This window comes from Nicotiana tomentosiformis, chromosome 8 (genome assembly GCF_000390325.3).
Source record: "Nicotiana tomentosiformis chromosome 8, ASM39032v3, whole genome shotgun sequence".
In the NCBI taxonomy this organism is placed as follows: domain Eukaryota; kingdom Viridiplantae; phylum Streptophyta; class Magnoliopsida; order Solanales; family Solanaceae; genus Nicotiana; species Nicotiana tomentosiformis.
The window spans coordinates 104754236-104781570 of NC_090819.1; the positions used below are offsets into that span (position 1 = coordinate 104754236).

A 27335-nucleotide genomic window follows, 5' to 3' on the forward strand; every position below is an offset into this window, starting at 1 on the left:
GGGAGCGTATAATTTCTTACAAACTCTATTAGAGTTATAATCAAAATTTATTATCTTTGCTTGTATTTAAAATCAAATTATAGAATTTCAAGAATTTAATTGAGAAAAATAAAGCAAAATAATAAGCTTAAATCCGGAATTTATTCTTGAAAGAAGATCATAGAACAATTGACAATTATTATTCTCAATATTATGTACAAGTAGAGTACCATGCACGTATCCCAAAGCTTAATGACCAAAGTAGATGCCTAGTATAAGAATATCAATGCATTCAAGCAAGAGCCTCACGTAAATTCCTATATCTTTTCTCCATGCGTGCTTTAATTTCTCAAATATTAGACAACTAACTAATAGTATATCTATAAATTAAAACTACCGTCCACTACTCAATTGGTTGGAGTTTTACGCTGATAACGTGTTATAAAACAATAAAAGAAGAAGAGTATTGCAGAGAAAAGTAGAGAGAGAATTCTTATTGATTTGGGATCAATTACAATGGAATAGAACCTCTCTATTTGTAGGAGAAACGTGATAGTCACAAAGTAACAAATTCTAAAATCTCTCTAAAAGACATATATTCACCATAAATAAAATATTATTTACAATAGATAAGTATTTTTTCAAAGTCAATACGTAAAGCTTCAACTCAAAGTAAAATATTTTGTCATAATTCTTGGAAGAGAAAAACTCTATGACTAAACGAACTAAGGGCACGTTTATTTGTAGACTTTTATCTTGAATTATCCAAATGTGTCTTGAGCAAAAGCGAAATATTTTCTCTTAATTTTTGGAACTTGCTGGGATAAAAAGAGGAAAAGAAGATTTATTGAAGGTTTGTAGATCATTAATATGTTCAGATATAGGTAATGCTAGAACAGCCTCCATAAGGCATATATAAGGGTCAATTATGTAGAACAGGTAGTGGGATATTTCCAGCATTAGATGATTGAATAAAAGAAGATAATTAGGTGCATAAAGACATAAACAGTGACACAGAGAATATAATGATTTATAAAAGGAAGACGTGTATGTCAATGTATTTTATGTGCCAAACACACATAATTGACTAATACGTACATCTTTAAAGCTACTACTATTACTAAAGCAGTCCTCATATATATATTTCATTTCATACACAATTGCCTTTTTTGACTAAATAAGTAAGCGTGTTTGGAAATATGTGTTAAGTGGTACTTGGGTCCTACATGTTATACCCATTTGGGGACAATTAAGTGATATTTCTTCACATTTAATCGTCGCAAGGTTTGAGTCCTACTTAAGAGAATGAAAAACTCTTTCATAAGAAACCAAAAAGGGAACAAAAATATTTCATCCTCAAGTCCCTATAAAAGGAAGACTTGTATGTCACAAGAATTTTTAATAGCTTGTGATAACCACAAGAGACGCTACTTTAAGTTCAAATTTCCCTAGTAAGTTATATTAATACTATCTTTATTGTTAATGAATTATATTAACTTCAAAAATGAAGTAATAATATAAACTTAACATAACGAATGCGTATTTAAATGATGTAATCGTTAACAATTAAGTCAATCCGTGAAGATTTACATGCAGATATGCACATTTCAATTAATTGATGGTTAAATGAGCTTAGACAAATATTATAAGGACTAAAATAAAAAAAAAATTGAAGAATTAAAAGCATGCACTTATCTTAACTAAATAATAAAGGATGCAAGTTGAGAACTTGATGAGTTGGAATTACATGGAAACTTCAGAGAGTAGAGAATTTCCAGGCAATATCTTAGGGACTTGGTTCTCGTAAGTCGTAATGAATGCATCTGGATGGGATCCCAAACGAGGCAAAAATAAGAAATCTTCCATATTTACTTATTTTGTTTCTTCAATTCAATAAATATATCAACAAACACAACACGTGAATCACCAATTCAATTGAGTTGGACGGTCCATAATTAAAGCATGTTGAGGGAGCCCATATATTAAGAAAAATGATAATTGTATAGTCGCCTTCAAAATGATAATCGAAAAAGATAATTCTTTCGGTCCATAATAAAGATCATTTTATCTTTGGCACACTCATTAAGGAAATATAAATTTCTAGAGAAAAAAAGATGTATTTTTACTAAATTAACTTTAATTAATTGTTATCTTGACACATTGGAATATGTAAATAAGGGCAAATTTTGAAAAAATAAAATTAATTCATTCTTGATTATGTAAATGGATACTTATTTAGGACCAAAATAAACAGGTAAAATTGTCACTTATTGTGGACCAAAGGGAGTATTTTTTTGTATATATATACATTTATGTATGTTATATACAAAAAGTGTAGAAATTATAAATATTTTTGTAGTTATGTAAATAGTTTCGGCCGTGATCTTTGCCCTAAAAAATAAACTTTCTTTTAGGGTTGGAAGGTTTTTTCTTTTGGGGCTTTGGAGGAGGAGGGTGTGGTGGATGAGGGTGAAATCTTGTTTAAAAATAATAATATCAAGTTGATAATAAACTACATCAAAAGCATGTTGATGATAACGTGAAAAATCATCATCTTTATTCTTTTGATTGACGTACTAAATACAGTTGAATACTTGAGTATAACTACAGTACTCTAGGCCACCAAACATTATAAAATACAAAACAGCTATGGTTCAGATGAATTGGTACATATAAACTCGAATTATGAACAAAAGATATTTCCCTTGTTGAGGTCTGTATTACCAATTAATTACCACTATTATATGTATTGTTTTGCCTTTCATTTTTCTTTTCACATAAATTGTGTGAAAGTTAACCATATTTTTCATAAATAGATATAGGTTATAAAGATAGAGCATAAAAGTTTGACCGAAGCATATATTCTAGATTTATTTTATGGCACTTAAACTCCGACCACTGGATAGTAAAATACCAAGCAAAATTAAAACAAAATATTAATTATTTTCTTTCTTTCTTATCACTTTTAAAATCACAAAATCAGGATGATCCCTAGCTATATATTGATGTGTTCAAACATCACAAGTAAATTTCAAGCAATATTATTATAATATCCTAGTTAAATCCCATATCATCAATAAAACATGTGAAAGATGTTGAATATATAAGGAATGAAGTCTCTAAATTTTAATTGTACAAATTTATGGGGCTTAGACCTAAATTAGATGATATCACTAGTGGATTAGATTGTTAAAATTTTCTTCTTTTTTTCCCTCAATGCCATAAAAATTTGAAGTAATTAGTATTTTTGTGTGTTTGTTTTGTCATTGTGATCTCAATTTTTCGTAAATAAAAAAAAAAGAAATTTTTTTAGCGAAACTTCCATTGCTCGGTCTTAAATTGTATATGAAAAACAACCAGTGATTCAGAAGTACACAAGAAAATCACATTGAATAATTGAGTATTGCTTATAATAAAGAAATTAAAAATGAATATATCAATAATGAATCTATGATATAGTCGTTAAACCCAATTTCAATCGAAAACAAATGAATTTGCTTTATTAAAGGCTTCCCACTATCTAGATATTTTTATTCACTTGGCTTTTTCCTTGAAAAGCATTTGGAGTTGAATGGATGAGAATAACAGACTTAAGTATAACAACTTGACTTTGTTAAGCATTAATTAAAATTCTTATACTATAACTTGATATTTGGTTATTGACTATTTGATATTTATACACTGAATGAGGCTTATTGGTGTGTGTATTAAACCTATAACGCTGGATCAAATAAGCATCCCAACGTGCATGGTCTTAAATATTCGTGCGATAGAATTTTTTTTTTCTTTGGGAAAAATGTACAACAACAATGTCTCAATATCAAATACTAAAAATAATGTACAAACTATCAAGAAAACCTTTACCCCTTTGAAGATCATATTTATAAATTTTCATGCTCGTATAGATAAGTGTCCCTTTTACATAACTTATTCTCTTGTAAATGAGTTTCGGTGAGGTCGTAACGGCAAAGGCAAAAATGAGACAATTTGCTAACAGTAAAACTATGAATGGTCGTAATAAAATTAATCAACTTTGGATAGTATAAATGTATAGGGTAAAATCGGTTCACGTTAAATACTCGCATAATAGAGCGACACGTGGAACTAGAGATAAACGAAAAGTGAGACATTTGGGAACCAAGACCGGGGGTAGCAGTTTCGGTTAGCACATGAGAGCCTCCGAAGGGAATATTGCTAATGAAGGCAAACGAGTCATCCGGTAGCATTCAATGAAGAATATTTTGCAATATTAAATACACAGTCTGTTAGAAAGAATTATGGCATTCATAGCTAGCCATTACACATTCTTTAATGGTCCCCATTATTGTCATTTAAGAGAGGTTTGATCCTAGGACCTTGTTCTTAAGGTGCAACTATAAATAGTGATTTCAACAACCATTGTAGCAGGAGGAATTTTCTGACAAACAGATACTATTTCAAAAGTTCAATAATATTCCATTCCTTGTTTGTTAATATTGCTAGTACTACCTTCGAAAGCTCCGCTCCCGGAATCAGGCTATTCACTGTCTTATCTCGATTTCAACGCTAAGTCTTGTATTTTTATTTAATTTATTTATTATTTTGAGATCTAGTCCATTCGCTTGTCTATAAATCACGTATAAATTCAATTGTACTATTTTACGAGTAAACAATAAGGTTTCTTTTCCCATCCAAAAGATAAAATGAATATTATATTTCTTCACTAAAAGATTAGGGGAATAAAGTAAAATTTACTTTAAATCTAAATTTTAACCAATCCTACACTATAACAAGCTTTTATCATTTCACAACCAAAAATGGCGACATTCATCGTCTATTTACACATTACAAATTTAGTATTTGGGTTAAAGATTAAAAGTATATGTACCATGTTGACTTCTTTGTCATTCATAGCTTAGGGCTTGCTTTTTTCCCCAAATAAGAATCACCTAAAATGTTATATGCGTCCCTTTTTCGAAAATCTACTAACCTTTACTAATACTTTGTCTTGAGCGCGCGCACACACTTCCTCGGGAATTATAGCGTTTTCGTTAAGGTTTATCGACCCAACATCGTCTTAAGCGAGTTAACTATAGTATAGTATCCCTACTCGTTACATCCTAAAGCTCAAGGCACATATTATCTATTTTGCCGGGAGCATATCTCATGGATTGTTCCTTGCGTTATGCCATATTAAGTCTAAAAGTGTGTGTACCATTTATCTCAATACTTTAGCCTTCCTTATTTTTCCAATGTAAGATTCGTTCAATGTGTAATTGTCACATGAGCCTTTGTCCAACAACCTATAAGCCTAGAAGTATGTCAATCCTTTACCTGACTTTATCATCTCCTCAATCATGGACGTAACATATTAAATGCTAAACGCAAAATACATATTTTATCATTAAACTTGCACCAAAATCTCTGTTACATATTTTTTTTCATAGGTAATTTTTTTACACACTCAACCTTTTAAAAGTGTGTCAAAAACACACCTCTTCGGTACTTGATCACTTTTTTCTCATCAAGTGTATTCACGCACCAATAATAACGTGACACGTGTTATTGACTTAATTTGAATTTACAATTATATCCATCTTCTTTATCTTCCCCAAGTTGTACCACCATGGCTGCCCCCCTCCCCGACCACCCAAAGTGAGTAATTTTGTCCAAACAACCATGAACCTTTATTTTTAATTTTAAACATTGAATTTCTATCAACACTACCAATTAAATATTTTCCCTAAAATTCCTTGTATTTGTATCTTCCCTCTTTCAAATTGACCAACCGATTATATAGTTTAGGTACCAAAATTGCTTACACCAGCAACAGTAAGAACAAAAAAGAACCAAGAACCCAAAATTCCCAATCCATCAATGACTGAAATGGAAGAAACTCCACATACCCAATTAAAACCCACAAATTATCACGAAACACATATGAAGAACTTCACGAATTTTCCCTTCATCATTTGGCCACCTAGGTAGCTCAACCGTGACACCATCATTCATCGATTCCTATGTTGAATATAAAACTCTGATTTCTTTTTATCCTCCTTTAAATCTTGGCAAAAATATATGGTGGTAGAAGAAGACGATGGTGCAGTAATGAAAAAAGATAGGAAAAGAATGGTGGATTTTTTATTCTAAAAAATGAAGAAAAAGATTTAGAAAAATGAAAATATGAAAAGGCTAGACAAGTGCCGTCAAAATGAGCCTTTAGACATAGAATTTAAATTGTCCGCTCGCCTCTTATATGTGAAAAATACGCGAGTGACACGTAATCAAAAAGATGTGTTTTCGACACAATTTTAAAAGGTTGGCTGTGTAAAAAATTACCCGTGAAAAAAAATATATATAACAGAGATTTCGGTGCAAGTTTGATGGGTAAATTATGTATTTTGCCTGTGCTAAACGATAATTGATATAACAAAAGAAATAATTTTTACCCTAACACAATTATTTTGTCTTCCAATTATGACTGTTGAAAAGGTTGTAAAAATTATATCTTTACATAATAATTATTTCAATGAAGTAAGTTCGTGTTCGGTCACAACTATGCGACTCAATCTTGATGATCTAATTAATTTATCCTTTACAAATAATCCTGATCTAATTCCATAGTAAGTGAGTTATGTTAAGACTCAGCCTTAATAATAACAAGCAGTTTATGTTAAAATCAGGTATGATGGGTAATTTAATATGAAGTTCACTTCTTCACTCTTACATTGAAGGTTAACTTTCCACATTTAAAAAAAAAAAAGATTTTCGTCCTTTTTATATGTTTCTATCTCTAAATTTAATTCAAAGATAGTATTTTCCTTCTAGAAATATATATCAACTTGACAATATGAGGAAAAATACCAGTTGGGGTATGCCTTCCTTTTCTTAACAAACTAACCAGGCAACTAACCTAATCTCATAGTTAACTAACCCTACAAAAGTATTTGATGGTTACCAAATTTTATTGATTTGAGGTATTCCTTAGCTTTGGGTTAAACAAAATGAATATTTTTTTCAAAATTAAAATTCAAGGAACATTGAACATAGCATGTCAAGATCATATTGTAGATTTGGTTCAATGCATCTGAATGGGATACCTTTTCTTTTCTCTTTCCTAATAATACAAAAAAAATAAAAATGAAAACTTTAGCCCCACCTTACACAAGAAAAGATAGATATACATAAACAACACCACACACACAAAGTTCAATTCAGACTCATACTTTTGTACCTCATCCACCCACCTTTCTATTCACTCTCTCTATTTTTGCCCTATTCAATAGGGTTTCCATATGACTTCTTGTTAGCCAATTTTCTGATGCAATCAGTTGTTCAAGCTCTATTGATCGTGTTTCTATTTGTTGATCTGTCAATTTTTGCTCTCAAAAGAGGGTTTTTTGGGCTTGGACTGTGCAGATTCTACCTCCCTTGTGTTTTTCAGCAGTACTCATGTCTAAAGTCTTCAATTTTAGTGGTATGTTCTTGATTCTTTTCTGGGTTTTTCTTGAAAATTCAATCTTTATGTTAATTAGTATTGTTTTTTTTATAAAGACCTTGGTTTTTGCTTAAAGATCATGTCTTGATGTTAATTTGTGTAACTTCCTTTGAAACTAGTGGGGTTTCTATATTTAGGTTCGTTCTTTCCTTAAAGTTCATGTCTTGATTATTTAAGATTTTTCCCTATATGAAACCAGTTGATATTAATTCTAAGTTATTCAATTTTGCTGCTTGTTTATAATCCCTTAGTTTATCATGTTTTCTGTGATTGTTAAAGTAGGCAATGAAAAGGTTTACATCATTTCTTGATTTCTTTTTCATTTTCCTTTAGATCTGTTTTTACTTTTGAATCCTTAAGCAAAACCCATCATAGAAGATAGCTCGTTATGTCGTTCTATATTATTTGGGATAAGCAGATCTGTCAGTAAACAAAAGTTGGGCATAAATAAAGCTTATGAACCCTGTGTCTCTATATGTGAATTAGTTGTGCTGTTGAGATTTTTCTATGTTTAGCATAAGTGTGATTACCACTTGGTGTAGCTATTAGAGATATATTTTAATCTCCTTTTTCTTACTCATGCAAAAGTCTATATGGAGTATAGTAGGAACGACAATTTTGTGTTTATATTTTGTATAAAATTTATGTGCTATAAGTATTCAAGTTCGCAAATTAATCATTATTGATTTGGCTTTAAGAGAAAAGTCAAGTGATTAGGAAACTGATACTGTATGGATTTATCCTTACATAACTCTGAAAAAACTGAGTAATATAGCATAGGGAAGTATCATGTGTTTCTGTGATATATGTTCTTGATCTGAATCTGAACAGACTGTGTGTGTGAAGTGGGTTTCGCCTTTCTCAAGTTCTGTTTAATCTCTATTCTGATCTTTGGCTGATGTTCTTTACCATCTTCTATAATTCAGGAGACGAGGCTTTTTGCCCTGGTAGGGCTCTATACCCAAGTCCCAAGGAATCCAGCCTATTTCTCTCCCTTGGGCATCATGTGGATGTCTATTTTCCTCCTTGCAAGAGGTCTCGCATCACTGCCCCTATCATTTTCACCGAAAAGCAGAAGAAGTTGCCTTCCATCGATGTCCTACCTGATGAATGCCTGTTTGAGGTATTTAGACGTGTTTCTGATGGCAAAGAGAGGAGTGCCTGTGCTTGTGTTTCCAAGCGCTGGCTTATGCTTTTAAGCAGCATCCGCGGGGATGAAACAGTTGTCTCAAAGCCCAGTCCATCTTCAGAGACTGAGGAAAGATCTATCCGAAGCGCCCCTATTAAGCCCGTGGACTGTATTAAGAAGGGTGAGGTTGTGGAACCTAATGGTGTAGAAGTTGCTGATGTTGAAACTCAAGATATTGAAGGAGAGGGTCATCTTTCGAGGTGCCTTGATGGAAAGAAAGCAACAGATGTCAGACTTGCTGCTATTGCTGTTGGAACTGCAACCCATGGAGGGTTAGGGAAGCTTTCTATTCGAGGAAGCAACCCAAGCCGTGGTGTGACTGATACTGGCCTCAAGGCTATTGCTCGAGGTTGCCCTTCTCTCAGGGCTCTTTCTCTGTGGAATGTATCTTCTGTTAGTGATGAGGGTTTATCCGAGATTGCTCAGGGGTGTCATCTGTTAGAGAAGCTTGATCTTTGTCAATGCCCTGCAATTACTGATACGTCTTTGGTGGCTATTGCAAAGAGTTGTCCTAATCTGACGTCTCTAACGATAGAATCTTGTGCAAACATTGGGAATGAAAGTCTTCAAGCTGTCGGTCGTTTTTGCCCCAAGTTGAAGTTTGTCTCTCTCAAAAACTGCCCACTCATCGGGGATCAAGGAATTGCAAGTCTCTTTTCATCAGCTGGTCATGTTTTGACCAAGGTGAAACTTCACGCATTGAACATCAGTGACGTCTCCCTTGCTGTTATTGGACATTATGGCATTGCAGTGACTGACATAGCTCTTATTGGTCTTCAAAGCATAAATGAAAGAGGCTTCTGGGTCATGGGCAACGGCCAAGGTTTGCAGAAGCTGAGGTTCCTTGCAATAACTGCTTGCAATGGAGTTACTGATGTGGGGCTTGAAGCTATTGGTAAAGGTTGTCCAAACCTGAAGCTGTTTTGCCTCCGAAAATGTGCTTTCCTGTCAGATAATGGATTGGTTGCTTTTGCCAAAGGTTCAGCCTCTCTTGAGAACCTCCAATTAGAAGAATGCCACAGGATCACCCAGGCTGGACTTTTTGGTGTACTTTTGAGCTGTGGTAAGAAGTTGAAGGCTCTTTCCCTGGTGAACTGCTTTGGTGTTAAGGAGTTGGCCTGTCGATTTCCTTCGGTGCTTCCTTGCAACTCGCTGCAATCTTTGTCTATTCGCAACTGTCCTGGAGTTGGTAATGCTACCCTGGCTGTAGTGGGTAGGCTGTGCCCCAAACTGACTTATCTGGAGCTGAGTGGCCTTGTTGGAATAACTGATGAGGGTCTCTTCCCTCTTATGCAAAGCTGTGAAGCTGGTTTGGTCAAGATGAATCTGAGTGGATGTGTTAATGTTACAGACAAATCAGTTTCAGCCATAACTGAGTTGCATGGGGGAAGTCTCGAGTTTCTGAATGTTGATGGTTGTAGATACGTTACTGATGCAACCTTGGTAGCAATTTCCAACAACTGCTGGTTGCTCAGTGAACTTGATCTTTCAAAGTGCGGAATCACTGATTCAGGCATAGCATCATTGGCTGGTGCTGTGCAGCTCAATTTGCAGATCCTCTCACTGTCCGGTTGCTCTATGCTGTCGGATAAAAGCTTACCGTTCCTGCAGAAGTTGGGTCAGACACTTATGGGCTTGAACATTCAGCACTGCAATGGAATCAGTAGCAGTGCTGTTGATCTGCTCTTAGAACAACTCTGGAGGTGTGATATCCTTGCTTAAGCAGAGATCCGTGCAGCTTACAAGTTTGTTGCCATTGAAGATGCTGTAGCTAAGAAGTTTAACTAGTCCAGTAAAGTTTCCGTTGGTAGCGTTAGCATGAAGTTTTTTTGGTCCTTTAACTTGGGTCTTCTAATGGTCCAGTACCTCAGCTCACTTTTTCCAGAGATATGGTTGGTTCTCTTTTTTGCAGCTCCCACTCTGAAGCTGTTTCCGGAATTTTTCCGGTTCTTCCAGCCATACTTCTCTGAGATTACAGATGCTGAGTTTTTGGATTAAGAGATTCAAGTCTGGTCCTACTTCTTGTTGCCACTAGTTTTTAGCTTCTATCTTGCATTGATCATCAAATCTTGCAAGGGTGAAGCTTATCCATATTGTCTTAGTCTTTTGTGTGTGTGCACTTGTAGTTTTACCGAGTCTTATACGTTGTTGAACCTTCGAGTTCAGCACGTGATGGTTGGGTTGAGATTGTCTCTTGTTGTTCTGGTTGTTTGGGCAGTTCTAGGTTTAGTGCCTCGCTCTCGCGTGCTTTGGCCATGGCAGCAGTTTCTTTTCTGCCATGACAACCCTCTGGGGTTGTTTTTTTAATTTTAGCCAAGTCCTAGTTTTGCAGGCCCCTCTTGTAATGAACTTCCCATGCAACCTCTGTTGTTACTTATGGAGTAGTTTGTATTTATGCCTTTTATTAAATAAAAAAAAAGAAAAAAAAGTTAGGTTGTATATCGCTGTTTTTGATCTCTAGAAATTGGCTTCTTGCTTCTGTTTAACTAAGTTTCTTTGGCCTTGAATCCAATGAAAAAGCACATTGAGATGATACAATTGAACTTGCCTCGATTTGCTTTGGCTCAGTTGAATATCTCTTATATACTTGTGTCCTTTCCTTCACCGGGGACTTTAGGATTGAGGAAAATATGTCTCGTGTTATTTGTCAAAATGGAGAAAAATGGAAAGTAAAAAGAAAAAAGAAAAGAGACGTCCTTGTGTAACAAGAATTGGTTTCTTGGCTCTAGCATCTAAGAGCACTATGATGTGATAGACCATATTCAAATCTAAGCAGAGATCGATATTTTTTTCCATCCAAGTTTAGTAAGAAGAGATCGATATTTTTTTCCATCTAAGTTTAGCGAGAAGTAATATACGACAACTGGGTATAATATATTCAGTATTTTCACAAGTAGGATTTGGAGAAGATAATATATACGACATCTATATTTTCACAAGGTATGGAAAAGATAAATAGAAGATGTGGCGGTGTGCCACAACGAAACAATGAAATGCCGCTCTAGGTTGGGTCGATGTACCCGTACGCAGTTAACCACCGTCATTTGGCAAAAGAAATTGGTTTTTTTGGCTCTACGTCACAGACTCACAATGTATCTTTGGCTTTAGAGTCCAATGAATATACACATTGAGATGATTGAATTGACCTTTGCCTCCTGGATATGTGTTAGGGTCAATTGAGTGTCTCCTTATTTATTTGTCCTTTTCTTCAGCAGGAGTCTTTAGGATTAAGAAACAAGATGTCACTATGAATACTCAAATTGGATAATGGAAAGCATCCCGATATCTCTTTATGTACTTTGTATTTTTCCTCCTTCGTAAGAAAGAAGCTTTCATCAATCAAGTGTCTTGCCTAACTATTTCTGGAATTGAGGACTTAAAAACACATTTAAATGAGTTTGCACATGCACACTTAAATTTTGGCTGTTGAGTTTAAAGACAAAATGAAGTAAATATTAGCAAGGAACAAGGACTGTTTACCAAAAGTTTAAGGTGGCGTTGATAGGAAAGTATGGAGATCGATAATTAAGATGGAACGTAGGTAGCCGAGTGTATTCCGTGTCCTTACCAATAGTATTAGTGTATAGGGCAAAATATGTTCATATTAAATGCTCGCATAATAGAGCGACACGTGGAACCAGAGAGAAATAGAAAGCGAGACAGGTGGAAATCAAGTCCGGGGCAACAATCTCGGTTGTCCGCGAAGGTAATGTTGCTCATAAAGACAAATAAATGCATGACACCCGGTAGAATTCAATAGAGAATATTCTACAGTATTAAATACATAGTCCGTTATAGAGAACATGACATTCATAGCATGCCGTTATACATTCTTCAATGACCCCCATAATTGTTATTTAAGAGGGGTTTGATCCTAGGACCTTGTTCCCTAGGTGCAACTATAAATAGCGAGTTCAACAACCATTAGAGGGACACGAATTTTCTGTAAAACTTATGCTATATATTATTCAAAGACTCAATAATACTTTATTTCTTGCTTATTAATATTGTTATTGTTGCCTTCGGAAGCTCTGTTCCCGGAACCAGGCTACTCACTGTCTTATCTCGATTTCAACGCTAAGTCTTGCATTTATATTTAATTTATTTATCATTTTGGGATCAAATTGATTCGCTTGTCTATAAACCACGAATAAATTCAACTGTACCGTATTACGGGTAAACAGTTTGGCGCCAACTATGGGGCTTAGACAATTGCGTAATTGAGTTGATCCTTGCATCTATTACTAACCTGTTTAAATTCTTTTCTCGCGAAAGCAGGTTTCGACGTGTGACAACTCTTTTAAAGGAGGTATTAAAAGAGAAGAGTCTCCACCTAACGATTTTGAGGTGCGTTAGGGAACATATTTGTAAATAACTTTGTTTGACTAGTCAATGCCACCAAAGATCGGGTAAGGGCTTAAATTACCTCAAAGAGAAGGTGTTAGTCACTATTCGAGGTCCACAACTGTGGGTCCCGGTCGAACTTTAGACTATGTGGATTATATAATTAAGCCAGGTGATCAAATAAATAGAAGAAAAATTCAGAAGTCGTAGAGTCTTGTTAAACATATGAGAATCGATACAAGTCTTAATGACTATGTAGGTACAAACCACGTTGATCTATGTTAAGTATGGATAACATGCACATAAATAAAAAGGGGGGTCCTAAGTTTTTTAGCCTAAAGGATCACCCCGTGCAACATAAATAATACTTCGCAACTCCATATAGGTAGGGGTTGCTCATATGATTCAGCGGGCACAAACTATCATCTCCTGCTACCCAATTACTATGTTGAAGTTGTTTACCTAAAGGCGTTCTAATTCATTTCTAAGTCGTACCCTATGCGTGCACTACCCGTCCCATGCCTATGGTACATGAGGCTTTGAACCTACTATTTGGTAGTTCTAGACTCAACTCAGATGCTCAAAATGATAAAACTAGGCGACAATAAAAAACAGATATGACTGCATATTATTGCAATAAAGGCTCAAGTAACCTCCACACATAAGCAGGAAAGCACATAGACTGATTTTCTAGTTAGGCAGTAGACGGTATTAAGACGTGTTAGAATCGTTAAGACGTATAGGCATGATTTCTATGTGATCCTGAATTCCAATATTATATAGGTAGTGCTGTAATTTTTGGACTAACGTATAGGCAAATTTGAGTATTGCAAGCCCTATAGACATGATATCTAATCGTTTTGCATAATAAGGTAGTGAAAACAATCTCATAATTCTGAATTACTAAATGTTGGTTTTTATAGGCATGAGTCTTAGGTAGATGATAGTCCCTATAGGCATGAGCTTTAATAGTCGCATAATTAGGCAGCGAAGTCATTTGAAAATACAGGATTAGCAGCGTCAATCAACATCCTATGGACAAGATTTCTAATAATTGACAAATGGACTCAATTTTGTAACACTTTATCCCTATAGGCATGCTATCTAAGTGAAGCAGTATGAAACCAACGCGAAGTAGTTGATCAATTAGTTAAGATCCTATAGTCATGGTATCCAAATAAGTAAAAGTATTGCATTGTTGCATTCTATAAACATGTTACCTAAAAGTGTTGAATAGTGGACATGGTAACAAGTGTGGCATATTTGACAAATGAAGTGAATTGTGTGCGTGATTCCTATAGGCATGCTTTTTATTAGTGTACAACACATAAAACTAAATAGCATATATGGCATGTTGAACAAAATAGCAAATAGACAATGTAGACTCTATAGGCATATTTTCTACCCTTTTTGCAAGCATTAGAATGTACCTGTTTTCCCCAATTTTCACTAGTTTCCCCCATTATTCAGTTTTACAAGTTATTACAGACCACATTGAACAAAGCTCTGGACCAATTACAAATATAGAATAACCCAGTAACACATCTGGGCCTTCCAATATGCTCAGAACTTCACACGGACTGCAAGTCCAAACTTCAAATGCGAACATTGTATTTCAGACTTCCAGTACCACATCAGGCCCAATATACTAGGCCCAAATGAATAACTTACTTAACCAAAGGGATGCCCAATTCAGCCTTAGCGGTGACAAAATACTCATGGAATTGATTAACAATCTTCATACTTAACTCCTAAGGCACACAACAATTCTAGCCCAAACACATAGACAAGAATACAAACAAGTTCACAAGGCAGATTCATGCCTATATTTTCAGAAACAAAGTTAAAGTAACAGAATTGATCATCATAGGATAGTGAGCTATTCCAAAAAAAAGAGTTTCAAGAGTAAACTGATTCAAAATTAGCCTAAAAAAAATCTTAACACAAGATTTAAGCATAAGAGTCTAATAGAGTCATAGTCAAGAACAAATATAGCATAGCCTTCTCATGAAGGCTTAATGAAGACAACATAACAGAACAGGTTCAAAAAATTACTTAGTTGAGAATGAGATAATTTTAACATGCTGAGTATCAATTACAATACCAAAAGACTTATAGTGAACAAAATATGTCACCTTCACATCAGACAAGCATCAAACCTTATGCTAGTTGGTCACATATATGGAAAAAGTGCTGGTTATGGTATCTACTCTATAGGTCTCAATTGATACTGAGGAACACAAGATTGATCAAGTCAGGAACTCAGTGGAGTTACAAATAGCATGGGAAATGATCATAGCTAAGAGGAGAATTCCATAAATATAACAAGTTAGGCATGATTGTCTCAACAAGAACTAGAACACATTCTGGGCATAAGTTAATTATCATGATACTAAAAAACAAAGCAAAAAGCCAAACTCAGAATAAGCAACAGGTATAAGTAACATAATGATCATTCAGGTTGGACACAATTAAGGTTAGCATATTAGGCTAAGCATTTAGCCATGACTTGCAGAAAAATAGCAAATTAGGCATAAAAGATTCAACATGAAGAGAGCAATTTCGAGCAAGAACATAGTCTCACAAAGGGGTTTTAATGCAAGAAATCAATCGAAGTTTAACAACCATCAATTAGGTTTCAATTACGAATCAGGCAGGCGTCATGAATCAACTTAGCTTTACACATATGAGTTAACATCAAGACTTGTACAAAATTAAGGCTAATGGAACTATAGAGTAATGCTGAAATAAGCAGAATTGTATATAATATCGAAATTAACTCAGAGAAATCCAGATAACACTAATGCACATAACATAATCACAAACAGAAAGAAGTAGAATTACGAGGGTACATAGCACTAACCAGTTGCAAATAAATAAATAAAGAACCAGAAACTCAAAATCTCAGGCATAGCAGCAATTGCAAAAGAGTGATGAAAAACTCCAAACCTCCAATACTTCAGAGTTCATAAGAACCTCGAAACGGACCCCTAGTAGTGCTTGCACTGGAGGAAGGTTAACAGAATTCGGTGGCCTTGGCTTTCAGCCGGCCAAAAGATTGAGCCTCAGAATAGTGTAAGACAAGAAGGAATAAGGAAGACAATAGTAATTTTTAGCGATTCGAGTCCGTCCCAAGAGGAAATTGGGGAGAGGTTTATATAACATCACAATTAAGTACCCAAACAAGGAAAGGCAGTCGATTAAACACAAAATAAGGAAATTATAGCATGCAAAATCAATTAGAAACAATTTAGGGGAAATATTACAAACCCTAGTTTAAAACGAAGAACAAAAAATAGTAAACTCTCATTGAATCGGACCCGTAGGGCCTAGTAGTGGGTCTATATATACGAAATATCATCTAAATCTCGAAGGTCTGGAGATGGTTGATTGATTTAGGACCGTATACTTGCCAAAGATAGGCAAGTATCCTGTGATACCAAAACCATGTAAATAACAGAGGAATCGAGCATATATAGAAGGAAAGATAGAGATTCTATAACTAAACCGTAATTGGAGAGGATTGTGGAGGCGGTTATTAGGGTTTGAGCAGAGGAATAGACAGAGTAGAGGCGGTGGAAGTGAGGAATGGGTCTTTAGGGTTAGAGGGTAGGGATATATGGAAATGGGTTAGTTTATTAGGGGCCGTTGATTATTTGAGATCAACGACCAAGATAGAAAGGGGAGCGGGACGGGTCATTTAGATGGGTCGCGATCAGGTTGGTCACAGGGGTCGTTTGGATTGGGCTGGAGTGTTGGGCTAATGATTTGGGCCAAATTTGGTCCGGAAGTAACCCTGTGTTGGGGCTATAAATTAAATATGCAAAATTGTTTTAAAAATAATTTATAAAAGAAATTAATAAATAGTAAAAACATCACTTATGCAGTAAAAAATGATTTAGAATACTAGATTGACTTTATAAAATATAAAAATATTATTTTAGCATAAATAATATAATAAATACAATTATGTATAGAATATAGGCTATTATTGAAAAATTATGTAAAATATCTTTAAAATACAATATAATTACATAAGATAAAGTAAAATATTATGAAGCATATATATATATGGATACAAATAATAAATTTGGATGATTAAATCATCATAAAATAATTTAAAAGGATAATTAATAAATAATCAAGTAATTAGAAATGCAAGGAAATTAATTTAAAGCTCTAAAAATTATGAAAAATTATAGAGAATACTTGTATAACTCTTGTAAATTAAGTAATGATGCAAAATGATATTTTGAAGGTATATATACTATTTGAATAAATATGAGGGCAAAATTGGGTATCAACAACTACCTTTCTTTACCCGGAAAGGATGAAAGAGTTATCGGGTAAAAACAATGATGACCAATTTTGTCCGAAGTGAGTGAGGAATGATGTACTTTTGAAAAATGGGGGTCGAATCCTGGTTCTTGAGTTGCCTATATATCCCTGGTGTTACAGAAATCAGGTCGTTTGTAGTTCTGGATCTAACGGCGAACGAAACGATGGAGTTGTTATAAGAGTGGTTGTATGTTTCGAAAAGGATATTTTGGATGCGATGTTGAGTAACGGATGATTTCAGCTGGAGCTATGGAGGTAATTCTGAACGTTAAAAATATATAAGGCAAGTGTTTGAGCGGTTATGGGGCAAAAAGTAATTAATTATTGGTTGTCAGTTACGTTTGAGATAAGTAAGGATGTGAACGTTGTGAACGGAAACCAGAGCAAAAATTGCTCCTGTTTGTAGAACGGTTACCTCCCGAGTTACCTGCAAAACGTAAAACACGATGCACACGAACATATATAGGTTATTGCAAAAATTTAAACATGACGCAAATTCCCTTCGGACCATGAAGGTTGTCTTCGGACGATGAGGATGATATCTTTAGACCATGATGTCATGGGCCATGAAGCGTATGGTAAGGGATTCGTAGGCCATGGAATGTTGTCACGAGGATGGTGCCTTTGGACTATGACGCCTTTGAATAATGATATGCAGTTTTGAGAGATCCTCTGGTCATGGAATGGTGTCTTCAGGCCATGAGGATGATGCCTTCGTACTATGGCGCCTTCGGACAATGTGGCGATGTTTCAGCCCATGAAATGCAAAGATGTGGCGATATCGATCGTTTCATAGAGGAAACATGTGATGCTTAGTCATATGCGAAGACAAGACAAGATAAGGCTTAGTCTTGTATGAGATGGGGGCAATGCTTAACCCTATGCGTAGAAAGGAGACAATTCTTAGTCCTATGCAGTGTAGCGGAGACAGTGTTTGGTCTCATGCAAGGGAAGGCAGTGTTTAGCCACATGCAATAATGGATGCAATGCTTAGCCTCATGCAATAATGGAGGCAGTGTTTAGCCGTATGCAATAATGGAGGCAATGCTTAGCCTCTTACAAGGAATGGAGACAATGCTTAGTCTCATACAAAGAAAGACAGTGCTTAGCCTCATGCAATAATGGTGGCAGTGCTTAGCCTCGTGCAAGGTGAGAGCAATATTTAGCCCTATGCAAGGAGTAGAGACAATGTTTAGTCTCATGCAAAGGAAGGCAGTGCTTAACCTTATGCAATAATGGAGGCGGTGCTTAGCCTCATGCAACGTGAGGGCAATGTTTAGCCCTATGCAAATAATGGAGACTATGCTTAGTCTCATGCAAGGAAGCAATACTTAGCCTTATGTAATAATGGAGGCAGTGCTTAGCCTTATGCAAGGTGAGGGCAATGTTTAGCCCTATGCAAGGAGTAGAGACGATGTTTAGTCTCATGCAAAGGAAGGCAGTGCTTAGCCCTATGCAAGAAAAAACAATGACTAAACGCGAGAGGATAAAGCACTTCTTAGCTTGATGTGTTTGCGTTTGGCGACTTTTGTCGTTATGAAGATAGTGATCTTGTTGTGTGTATGTATTTGCGGACGTTCCTGTTATGTTCATTGTGCCTGCATCCAAAGAAAAATCGTGAGTTTTGCGGGGGGAAAGGTTAGTTCGTGCTCTCGATTCCTTGCTTCACCTTTACTCTTGTCTTGAGGCCCTACTTGAGTTACTCTTGGTAACGTCTGGCTTCCATAGAAACAAATTGTTTTCGAAAAACATGCATGCATTTGACAAATTATTTGTAGAAAGGTAGTTGTTTGAAATATGTGATAATGCACGAGATCAAATAATTTTGATGAACTGATGACTGTGACGCATTTTGATACATTGCAACCTCCTTGATTCGAGATTTTGAGGATCCTCCTCAAAATTCTGCCCCTGTTTAAATGCATACTTCTGGCAATACATTCTTTGGCAATTCCGAACATGACAAGATCGGGCAAACTTGCGACTTTGCCCCAGTTTCTGATCATAGGGGGAATGAAGATTTTATTATGATGTGACCGAACCCACAAGGCTGCCTACACATCCCCTCTTAAATGGGAATCAGGTCAAGCGTAGTTCAGTTGCATCAAATAGAAAGTGCAAACATAATCTCAAACATAGTATCTCTTGACTGCATCCGTATAGATGGGTTTTGGATAAATATCTCCATCCATCTCTACAAGTATAAGTGCTCCTTCTGTCAATACCCGGTGAATCATGTAAGGGCCTTGCCAATTGGGTGAGAATTTGCCCTTTGCTTTATCCTGATGTGGGAAGATTCACTTTAGTACCAACTGCCCTGGTGTGAATTGCCTCAACCTGACCTTTTTGTTGAAAGCTCTTGCCATTCTATTCTGGTAGAGTTGACCGTGACATACCGTGTTCATTCTTTTTCTATCAATGAGAGATAGTTGTTCATACTGGCCTCGTACCCATTTTGCACCGCTGAGCTCAGCTTCTTGTATGATTCTTAAAAAGGGATATCCACTTCGGCGGGAATAACGACTTTCGTACCATAAACCAGTAGATAGGGAGTTACCCAGTTGATGTACGGACTATAGTGCGATACCCGAGCAAAGAAAACGGTAGCTTCTCGTGCCATTGTTTGTAATTGTCTACCATTTTCCTTAATATCTTCTTGAAGTTCTTGTTGGCGACTTCTACGACTCCGTTCATTTGTGGCCTGTATGTTGTAGAGTTCTGATGCTTGATCTTGAATATTTCACACATGGCTTTCATCAAGTCATTGTTGATATTGGCGGCATTGTCAGTAATGATCGACTCTGGTACTCCAAAAAGACAAACGATGCGGTCTCGAATAAAATCCGCTACAACCTTCTTAGTTACAGCTTTATAAGATGCGACTTCAACCCATTTTGTGAAGTAGTCTATAGCCACCAGAATGAACCTATGTCCGTTTGAAGCAGCAGGTTCGATTGGTCCGATGACGTCCATACCCCAAGCGGAGAAGGGCATGGCGAACTTATTACATTAAGTTCGTTGGGTGGTACCCATATCATGTCAGCATGAATCTGGCATTGGTGACACTTTTGAACATATTTGATGCAGTCCGTTTCTATAGTCATCCAGAAATACCTTACTCTTAGTATCTTCTTGGCCAAAACAAAACCATTCACGTGGGGTTTGCAGGTTCCGACATGTATTTCCTCGAGCAATCTGGATGCCTCCTTGGTATTGACACATCGCAGTAATCCTAAGTCAGGAGTCCTTCTATATAGAATTCCTCCACTTTGAAAGAAATGGTTGGCTAATCTGCAAAGCGTTCTCTTCTGAGTATGGGTAGCACTCTCTAGGTATTCTCCCTTTTCCAAATACTCCTTGATGTCGTGGAACCACAGATTTCCATCAATCTTTTCTTCAACATGAGCACAATAAGCCGGCCACTTATGAATTCCTATCGGGATATTATCGATGAAATTCTTATCTGGGTGTTGTATCATGGAAGATAAAGTGGCTAGTGTATCTGCAAACTCATTCTGAATCCTTGGAACATGTTTGAATTCTATCTTTGTGAACCTCTTGATCAGCTCTTGTATATAGTGCAAATATGGCAATATTTTGATATTCTTCGTAGCCCATTCCCCTAGAACCTGGTGCACCAAAAGATCTAAATCTCCGATTACCAGTAGTTCCTGAACGTTCATGTCAATGACCAATCTGAGGATGCAGACCTCATATTCCGCCATATTGTTGGTGCATGGATACCAGATAGTGTTGACCGGTTTCTGATACTAAGGCAGCTCCGATACCTACTCCTTTGAAGTTTGCCGCTTCATCGAAGAACATCCTCCAACCATCGTACCCTCGGTGATATCTTCTCCTACGAACAATACCTCTTCGTCGGGAAAATATGTTTTCAATGGTTCGTATTCTCCATCTACGGGATTTTATGCCAAATGATCTGCCAATGCTTGCCCTTTGACTGCCTTCTGAGTTACATAGACAATGTCGAACTTACCCGTAGGCATGGATTTCTGAAAGATGTATTTTAGCGGATCCATCCTTGATATGAGATATGTGGTGTATGCACAAAAATAATGTCTCAACTTCTGAGCTATCCATGTCAAAGCACAGCAGGTGCGTTCCAACAAAGAGTACCAGGCTTCATAAGGAGTGAATTTCTTACTCAGATAATATATCGCATGCTCCTTCCTTCCAGTTTCATCATGTTGTCCAAGAACACAACCAAAGACCCTATCTAACACAGACAAATAAAGCAGTAGAGGTCTTCCTAGTTTTGGTGGGACCAGAATGGGCGATTTAGATAAATACTCCTTGATTTTGTCGAAGGCCTTTTGGAATTCTTCAGTCCAACTCGTTGCAACATCTTTCCATAGCATTCTGAAGATTGGCTCACATATCACAGTTGATTGTGCTATGAAGCGGCCGATATAATTGAGGCGCCTTAGAAAACTCATCACATTTTTTTTATTCTTTGGAGGCGGCAAGTCATGGCTAGCTTTGACTTTTTATGGGTCTAACTCAATACCTTGGAGACTGACGATGAATCCTAACAACTTTCCAGCAGGGACTCCGAAGACACATTTTGCAGGATTCAACTTCAAATTGGATTTTCGAAGCCGATCGAAGAATTTCTTTAGGTCTGCTATGTGATCCGAACTTCTTTTAGATTTGATGATAACGTCATCCACGTACACCTATATTTCCTGGTGTATCATGTCATGGAAGATAGTCATCATAGCTCTCATGTAGGTGGCCCCATCATTCTTCAAACCAAACAACATCATTTTGTAGTAGTATATTCCCCATGGTGTTATAAAGGCGGTCTTTTCGGCATCCTCTTCATCCATCCAGATCTGATGGTATCCTGCGAAGCAATCCACAAAGTATTGGAGCTCATGCTTGGCACAATTGTCAATCAATGTGTGTATGTTGGGCAGCGGAAAATCATTCTTAGGACTTGCTCTGTTCAGGTCTCGGTAATCGACACATACTCTAACTTTCCCATCTTTCTTTGGAACTGGCACAATGTTGGACAACCAAGTCGGGTATTCGACCACTCAGAGAGCCTTGGCTTTGATTTGCTTAGTGACCTCCTCTTTTATCTTCAAACTCATATCTGGCTTGAACTTTCTGAGCTTCTACTTTACTGGTGGACACATAGGATTGGTGGATAGTTTGTGATGTGCTTAAACCAGTCATATCATCGTAGGACCATGCATAGATGTCTTCATATTCCTTTAGGAATCTAATATACTCTTCCTTCTATGATGGTGATAGATGAATGCTTATGCGCGTTTCCTTGACCGTTTCCGAATCCCCTAAGTTAACGAACTCAGTTTCCTCCAAATTAGACTTCGTTTGTTTTCAAAGTTCTCTACTTCTTTGACGATTTCCTCAGGTATTATATCATCTTCCAGATCCCCTGAATCACTGTCCTTATGTTGTGTTGTCTCATTACATGTCATAGTCATGGGTCCATCAGGATATGTAATAATTATGCTGAAAAGAATGTAGAAAGATAATAATAAATATGAAAAACAATAATGCATTAATAAAACTTTAAAAATGTCAACAAGTATGACTCGATGGCTCGAGTAATTATTTCAAAACAAAATACTGGAAAATGTCTTAAATTCTCAAAGCTATTTGAAAATAATTCATGCTAATTTGCCAGGCTACCCAGGAACTCGGCGAGCCCGGGATGGTGCAGCGTTTCAGTTGTTGAGAATAACTCTTTCTCTCACGGTCTAAATGGTAAGGTCTTCTTCCTCCTCCTCCTCCTCCTCTTCCTCCTCAACAATTGCACTGCAGTCCATATCTTCTTCATCTAGAAACAACTTCCTCATGCCAGCTAAAACCTTATCTTCCTCAGATCCCCACATCATGTCAGCCTGATGGATTGTTTGGTGCAGAGGTGTTACGGGTTGTTCCAGTGGATAATAAGGAGCACGCCATGTGGTGTCCAATCCTGGTATTCTTGACATTTGTATTCATATCTGGGTCCAAAAGTCGTGCCATGGTACTGTGGTTGCACGAGTTTGGTGATCCCCTGAAGCTTTTTGCCGAGACCCTTGCCTGGTTCATACCCCGTCCACAGCAATATGATTTCTATCTTGTTTCTCCACCATCGTTTCTTTTCAATTGCGTTGACCCGTTCAATGTGATGGTATGTTTCTCTGCCCAGCTTCCTTCTATTTTCGATGACCGGAACGATCTGGTTGGTGTAGATGGGGTTGCTTCCATCTCCATGGATGATCACCTCCTGATGATTCCACTTAAACTTCACGGCTTGGTGCAGAGTTGAACCCACTACCCCGGCTGCATATATCCATGGCCGTCCCAACAATAGATTATAAGTAGCAGATATATCTAGCACTTGGAACTCGACATCAAACCAAGTCGGACCCATATGTAGATTGAGGTTGATTTCTCCAATGGTGGCTCTCTGAGATCCATCGAACGCCTTCACATTCATGCTTCCCATTCGTATCTCGTGCAGGCCTTTACCTAGTCTCTTTAGAGTGGTCAATGGACATATGTTGAGGCTTGAACCTCCATCCATCAAGACCCTGGCGATGAACTTATCTTCAAATTACACCGTGATGTGCAATGCCCTGTTGTGACTCAGTCATTCTGGTAGTAATTCATCTTCGTGAAAGGTGATTTTGTGGCTCTCCAATACCTGTCTAACCATGTTAGCCATCTCTCCATTAGTGATGTTGGCGGGTACATAAGCTTCACTTAACACCTTCATCAGAGCATTCCTGCACGCGTCTGAGTTTTGCAGCAGTGATAAGATGGATATTTGAGCGGGAGTTTTGTTCAAGTGGTCAACAACAGAGTACTCCCTTGCTTGTATCTTCCTCCAAAGGCCGTCAGTGCTAGTCTCAACAACAGGCGGCTTAGGTGCAACTTCCTTGCTCATTCCTCCCCGATTCTCAGGTGTGTAAACTCTTCCTATTCTAGTCATACCTTGTGTGGCACATGTTTCTTTCATTTTGGCTTTTCCCTTTCTCCTTGCTTCCGCAACATAATCCCACAGAATGGAATCAGACTTATAAGATGGTGTGGGAGCTACCATCACAGTGAAGGGCGTAGCTACCTCAACTTCAAATTTCACTTGGGTTTGTACCACAACTGGCGTGAGGGTGACTGGAGATGTTTTAGGAGCGTCCTCCTCTCGGATGAGTCCAATGGACCCTTCCTGATCCTATTCCTCATCAGTTTTTATCACATTCTCTCCCTCACTTCTGTGATCCGGAAGAGGGATGTTGCGAACATTTGGTGCAACTTGCTTCGCCTGTATAACCTTAGTGTCGATCAGCATCTGAATCTTATCTTTCAACGTGAGACATTCCTCAAGGGTATGACCTTTCATGCCTGAATGGTAAGCACATGTTTTGTTGGGGTTGATCCACTGGGAGGGATTTTCCACAACAACAGCAGGTATAAGGGTAACATAACCAGCGGCCTTCAGTCTCTCATACAGTTGGTCTATGGGTTCAGCAATTAGGGTATATTGTCTAGGAGGTCTGCAGTCAAAATTCGGACGTAGCTTCAGGTAGTTTTGGCGGGTGGGTGGAGGTGAATGGTAATATGCAGGCTGAGTATTGTAGGTATGGTAGGTGGCAGGGTATTGGTATTTCAGGGGTGAGGGTTGATATGTGGGTGGAAGTGTTTGGTATGTAATGGGAGACTTAGGGCCCTGAGCTACCATCATAACACCCACTTCTTTTTTCTTCGAAATGCGTCCTGATTGCAAAGCTTTATTCGTGGCCTGCAGTGCCTCGAAATTGGTTACCATCCCATTCTTAATTACTTCTTATATTCTTTCTCCTAGTTTGATGATGTCGGAGAATTTGTGATTTTCAATGACCATTAACCTTTCGTAATACTGTGGATCTTGAGCTCTAACAAAGAACTTGTTCATTTGTTCTTCTTCAAGTGCTGGTCTTACCTTTGAGGCCTCTGATCTCCAATGAGTAGCATACTCGTGGAAGGTTTCTGTCAGTTTCTTCTTGAGGTTTTGAATGTAGAAAATGTCTGGCATATTTTTCGTATTAAACCCGAATCTATCCATAAAATCTGATGCCATACTCACCCAACTAACCCACTTCTTTAGGTTTTGACTGATATACGAAGACAAAGCATCTCCTGTAAGGCTTCGCATGAACAGTTTCATACGGATTTGTTCATTCTTTCCCACTCCTATAAGCTTGTCGCAGTATGTTCTCAGATGCACTTTCAGATCACCGGTACCATCGAATATTTTGAACTTGGGAGGTTTGTAACCCTCCGGCAGTTCCACATCCGGCTGAATACATAGGTCCTCATAGTTTAGACCTTCCACGCCTTTGCCACCTTCAACACTCTGGACTCTACCTGTGAGGTTCTTGAGCTTCTCCGCCATGTTTTTAATGAGCAGGTCCTTCTCAGTTGATTCAGGTATGTATAGAGTTTGTTGTAGGGTGTGGGGTAAGGTTTCAACATATATCGAGTTGCTTTGATGAGTTCCCGGAACTTGGGTATATGGGTGGTCATTGGTCGAGTTTTGGGGATCGGGAGAGGATTGTGGTGCATGTTGGGGGGATGTGATAAGTAGTGGTTTGCGGATATTGAGTTGGATGATGGTGGTGGTGTTGAGGGGTCCGTACTGGTGGCGGGTTAAGGTTCTGCGTAAGTGCGGGACTGTGATATTGGTGTGGTGCAGGAGGATTTAGTGGCGAATTTTGGTTTTGTGGGTTTTGTGGTGGAGTTTGGTTCTGGGTAGTCGGGTTTTGTTGGTTGATATCGGGAACATTGAGAGCGAGGGAGAGGTTTGCCTAATTTTGGACTTGCTCGAGCTCGCCCTGTAGTTCCAGGATTTTCTACTCTAAACATGACACCAATTCGTTCTGCCATCTGAAGTTTCCACATTTTCTGCCATAGTAGCATTGTCTTTCATGATGCTCAAATCATCCATCTTCCCTTTTACCTTATTATTCCTTTTCGGGTTGCTAGGTGGAAGAGGAGGTAGAGGACCTCTGGATCTGGTATGGTATGCCGATGATGCAAGTATGCACGAACCAACCTTTGAGAATGGGAATAATCAAAAAGAAAAGAAAAGGAAAAAGTAACCAAGTTAGTAAGTTAAAAAATAAAAGAGTGTTTGCAGTATTTAAACATGTTTCGCAAAGTCATGCAATAATTCGCGTCCTAATTTTGGGGACCTCATTGTGCCTTAGGTAGGCCTACGCGACACATAGACTTGGATAAAATTGATGCCAACTTTGCTTCATTTCATTAATGCAAAAATAGGTCAAAACAAACTTCCACTAAACCGACAATAATAATAAAGTTACTAATGGCATCAAGCCTTATTACATCAAGATCTAATTTAAGCTAGAAAGCAGTAAAGAATATTATCTCCTAGTCTACCGGGTCCTTGAAGGAGTTTCTCCATACTTGGCTCTTTTAACCCATCAATCAGGTTTTCCAGATCGCGCATATCCAGCAGTAAGTAAGCTTTTACCAGGTTCCCTCCTTCATCATCGTTCATGCCTTCACAATCCGAGAGTCTCTTTCTCATCTTCCCCTCTAGCCCCATCAGTCCTTGTTCCAAGCATTCCAAACTTTCTGTCGACTTAGTGGCAATCTCCTTCCATTCCCTTATTACCTCCATGTTTACTTTGTGCTGATCCAGATGTTTAGCTTCAGACTCGAACACCCTTTTGCGTAGCCTTTTGTAGTTAACTTGTGCCTCAGGCACTTCATCTATGATCCTATCATTTATATTGACTCCTGGCTTGACGTCCCCTGCTATGTCGTCTTCCAACCATGATAGATAGTAGTACATATGACCAGCGTGATACTTATTCGGATTGATAGTTTCTCCTTTCACGATGACCTGTTGATTCCACATATGTTGTGCCTTGAACTTTAATGGAATGACATCTCCCTTGAAATCTGCTTTGTATTGGACCATGTTAGAAACCTGATGTATGACTTGTTTCCTCCCAGCTTGTC

The 27335-nt window shown here is 37.4% G+C and overlaps 3 protein-coding genes across 3 annotated transcripts; 1 reads left to right on the forward strand and 2 right to left on the reverse strand.

Annotated features, from left to right (window-relative positions):
* Positions 1–7165: 7165 nt before the first annotated feature.
* On the forward strand, positions 7166–11084 carry LOC104107585 (EIN3-binding F-box protein 1-like). The gene is made up of 2 exons (XM_009616431.4): positions 7166–7435; positions 8383–11084. Exons 1-2 carry the CDS (start codon positions 7411–7413, stop codon positions 10365–10367), a joined length of 2010 nt encoding a protein of 669 aa, XP_009614726.1. The 5' UTR covers positions 7166–7410; the 3' UTR covers positions 10368–11084.
* An 8372-nt stretch (positions 11085–19456) lies between these two features.
* On the reverse strand, positions 19457–21052 carry LOC138897945 (uncharacterized). The gene is made up of 3 exons (XM_070183971.1): positions 20442–21052; positions 19724–19850; positions 19457–19609 (listed from the first exon to the last, which is right to left on the reverse strand). Exons 1-3 carry the CDS (start codon positions 21050–21052, stop codon positions 19457–19459), a joined length of 891 nt encoding a protein of 296 aa, XP_070040072.1.
* A 4100-nt stretch (positions 21053–25152) lies between these two features.
* Positions 25153–25740, reverse strand: LOC138897946 (uncharacterized). Its single transcript, XM_070183972.1, has one exon. It carries the CDS (start codon positions 25738–25740, stop codon positions 25153–25155), a length of 588 nt encoding a protein of 195 aa, XP_070040073.1.
* Between the last annotated feature and the right edge of the window lie 1595 nt (positions 25741–27335).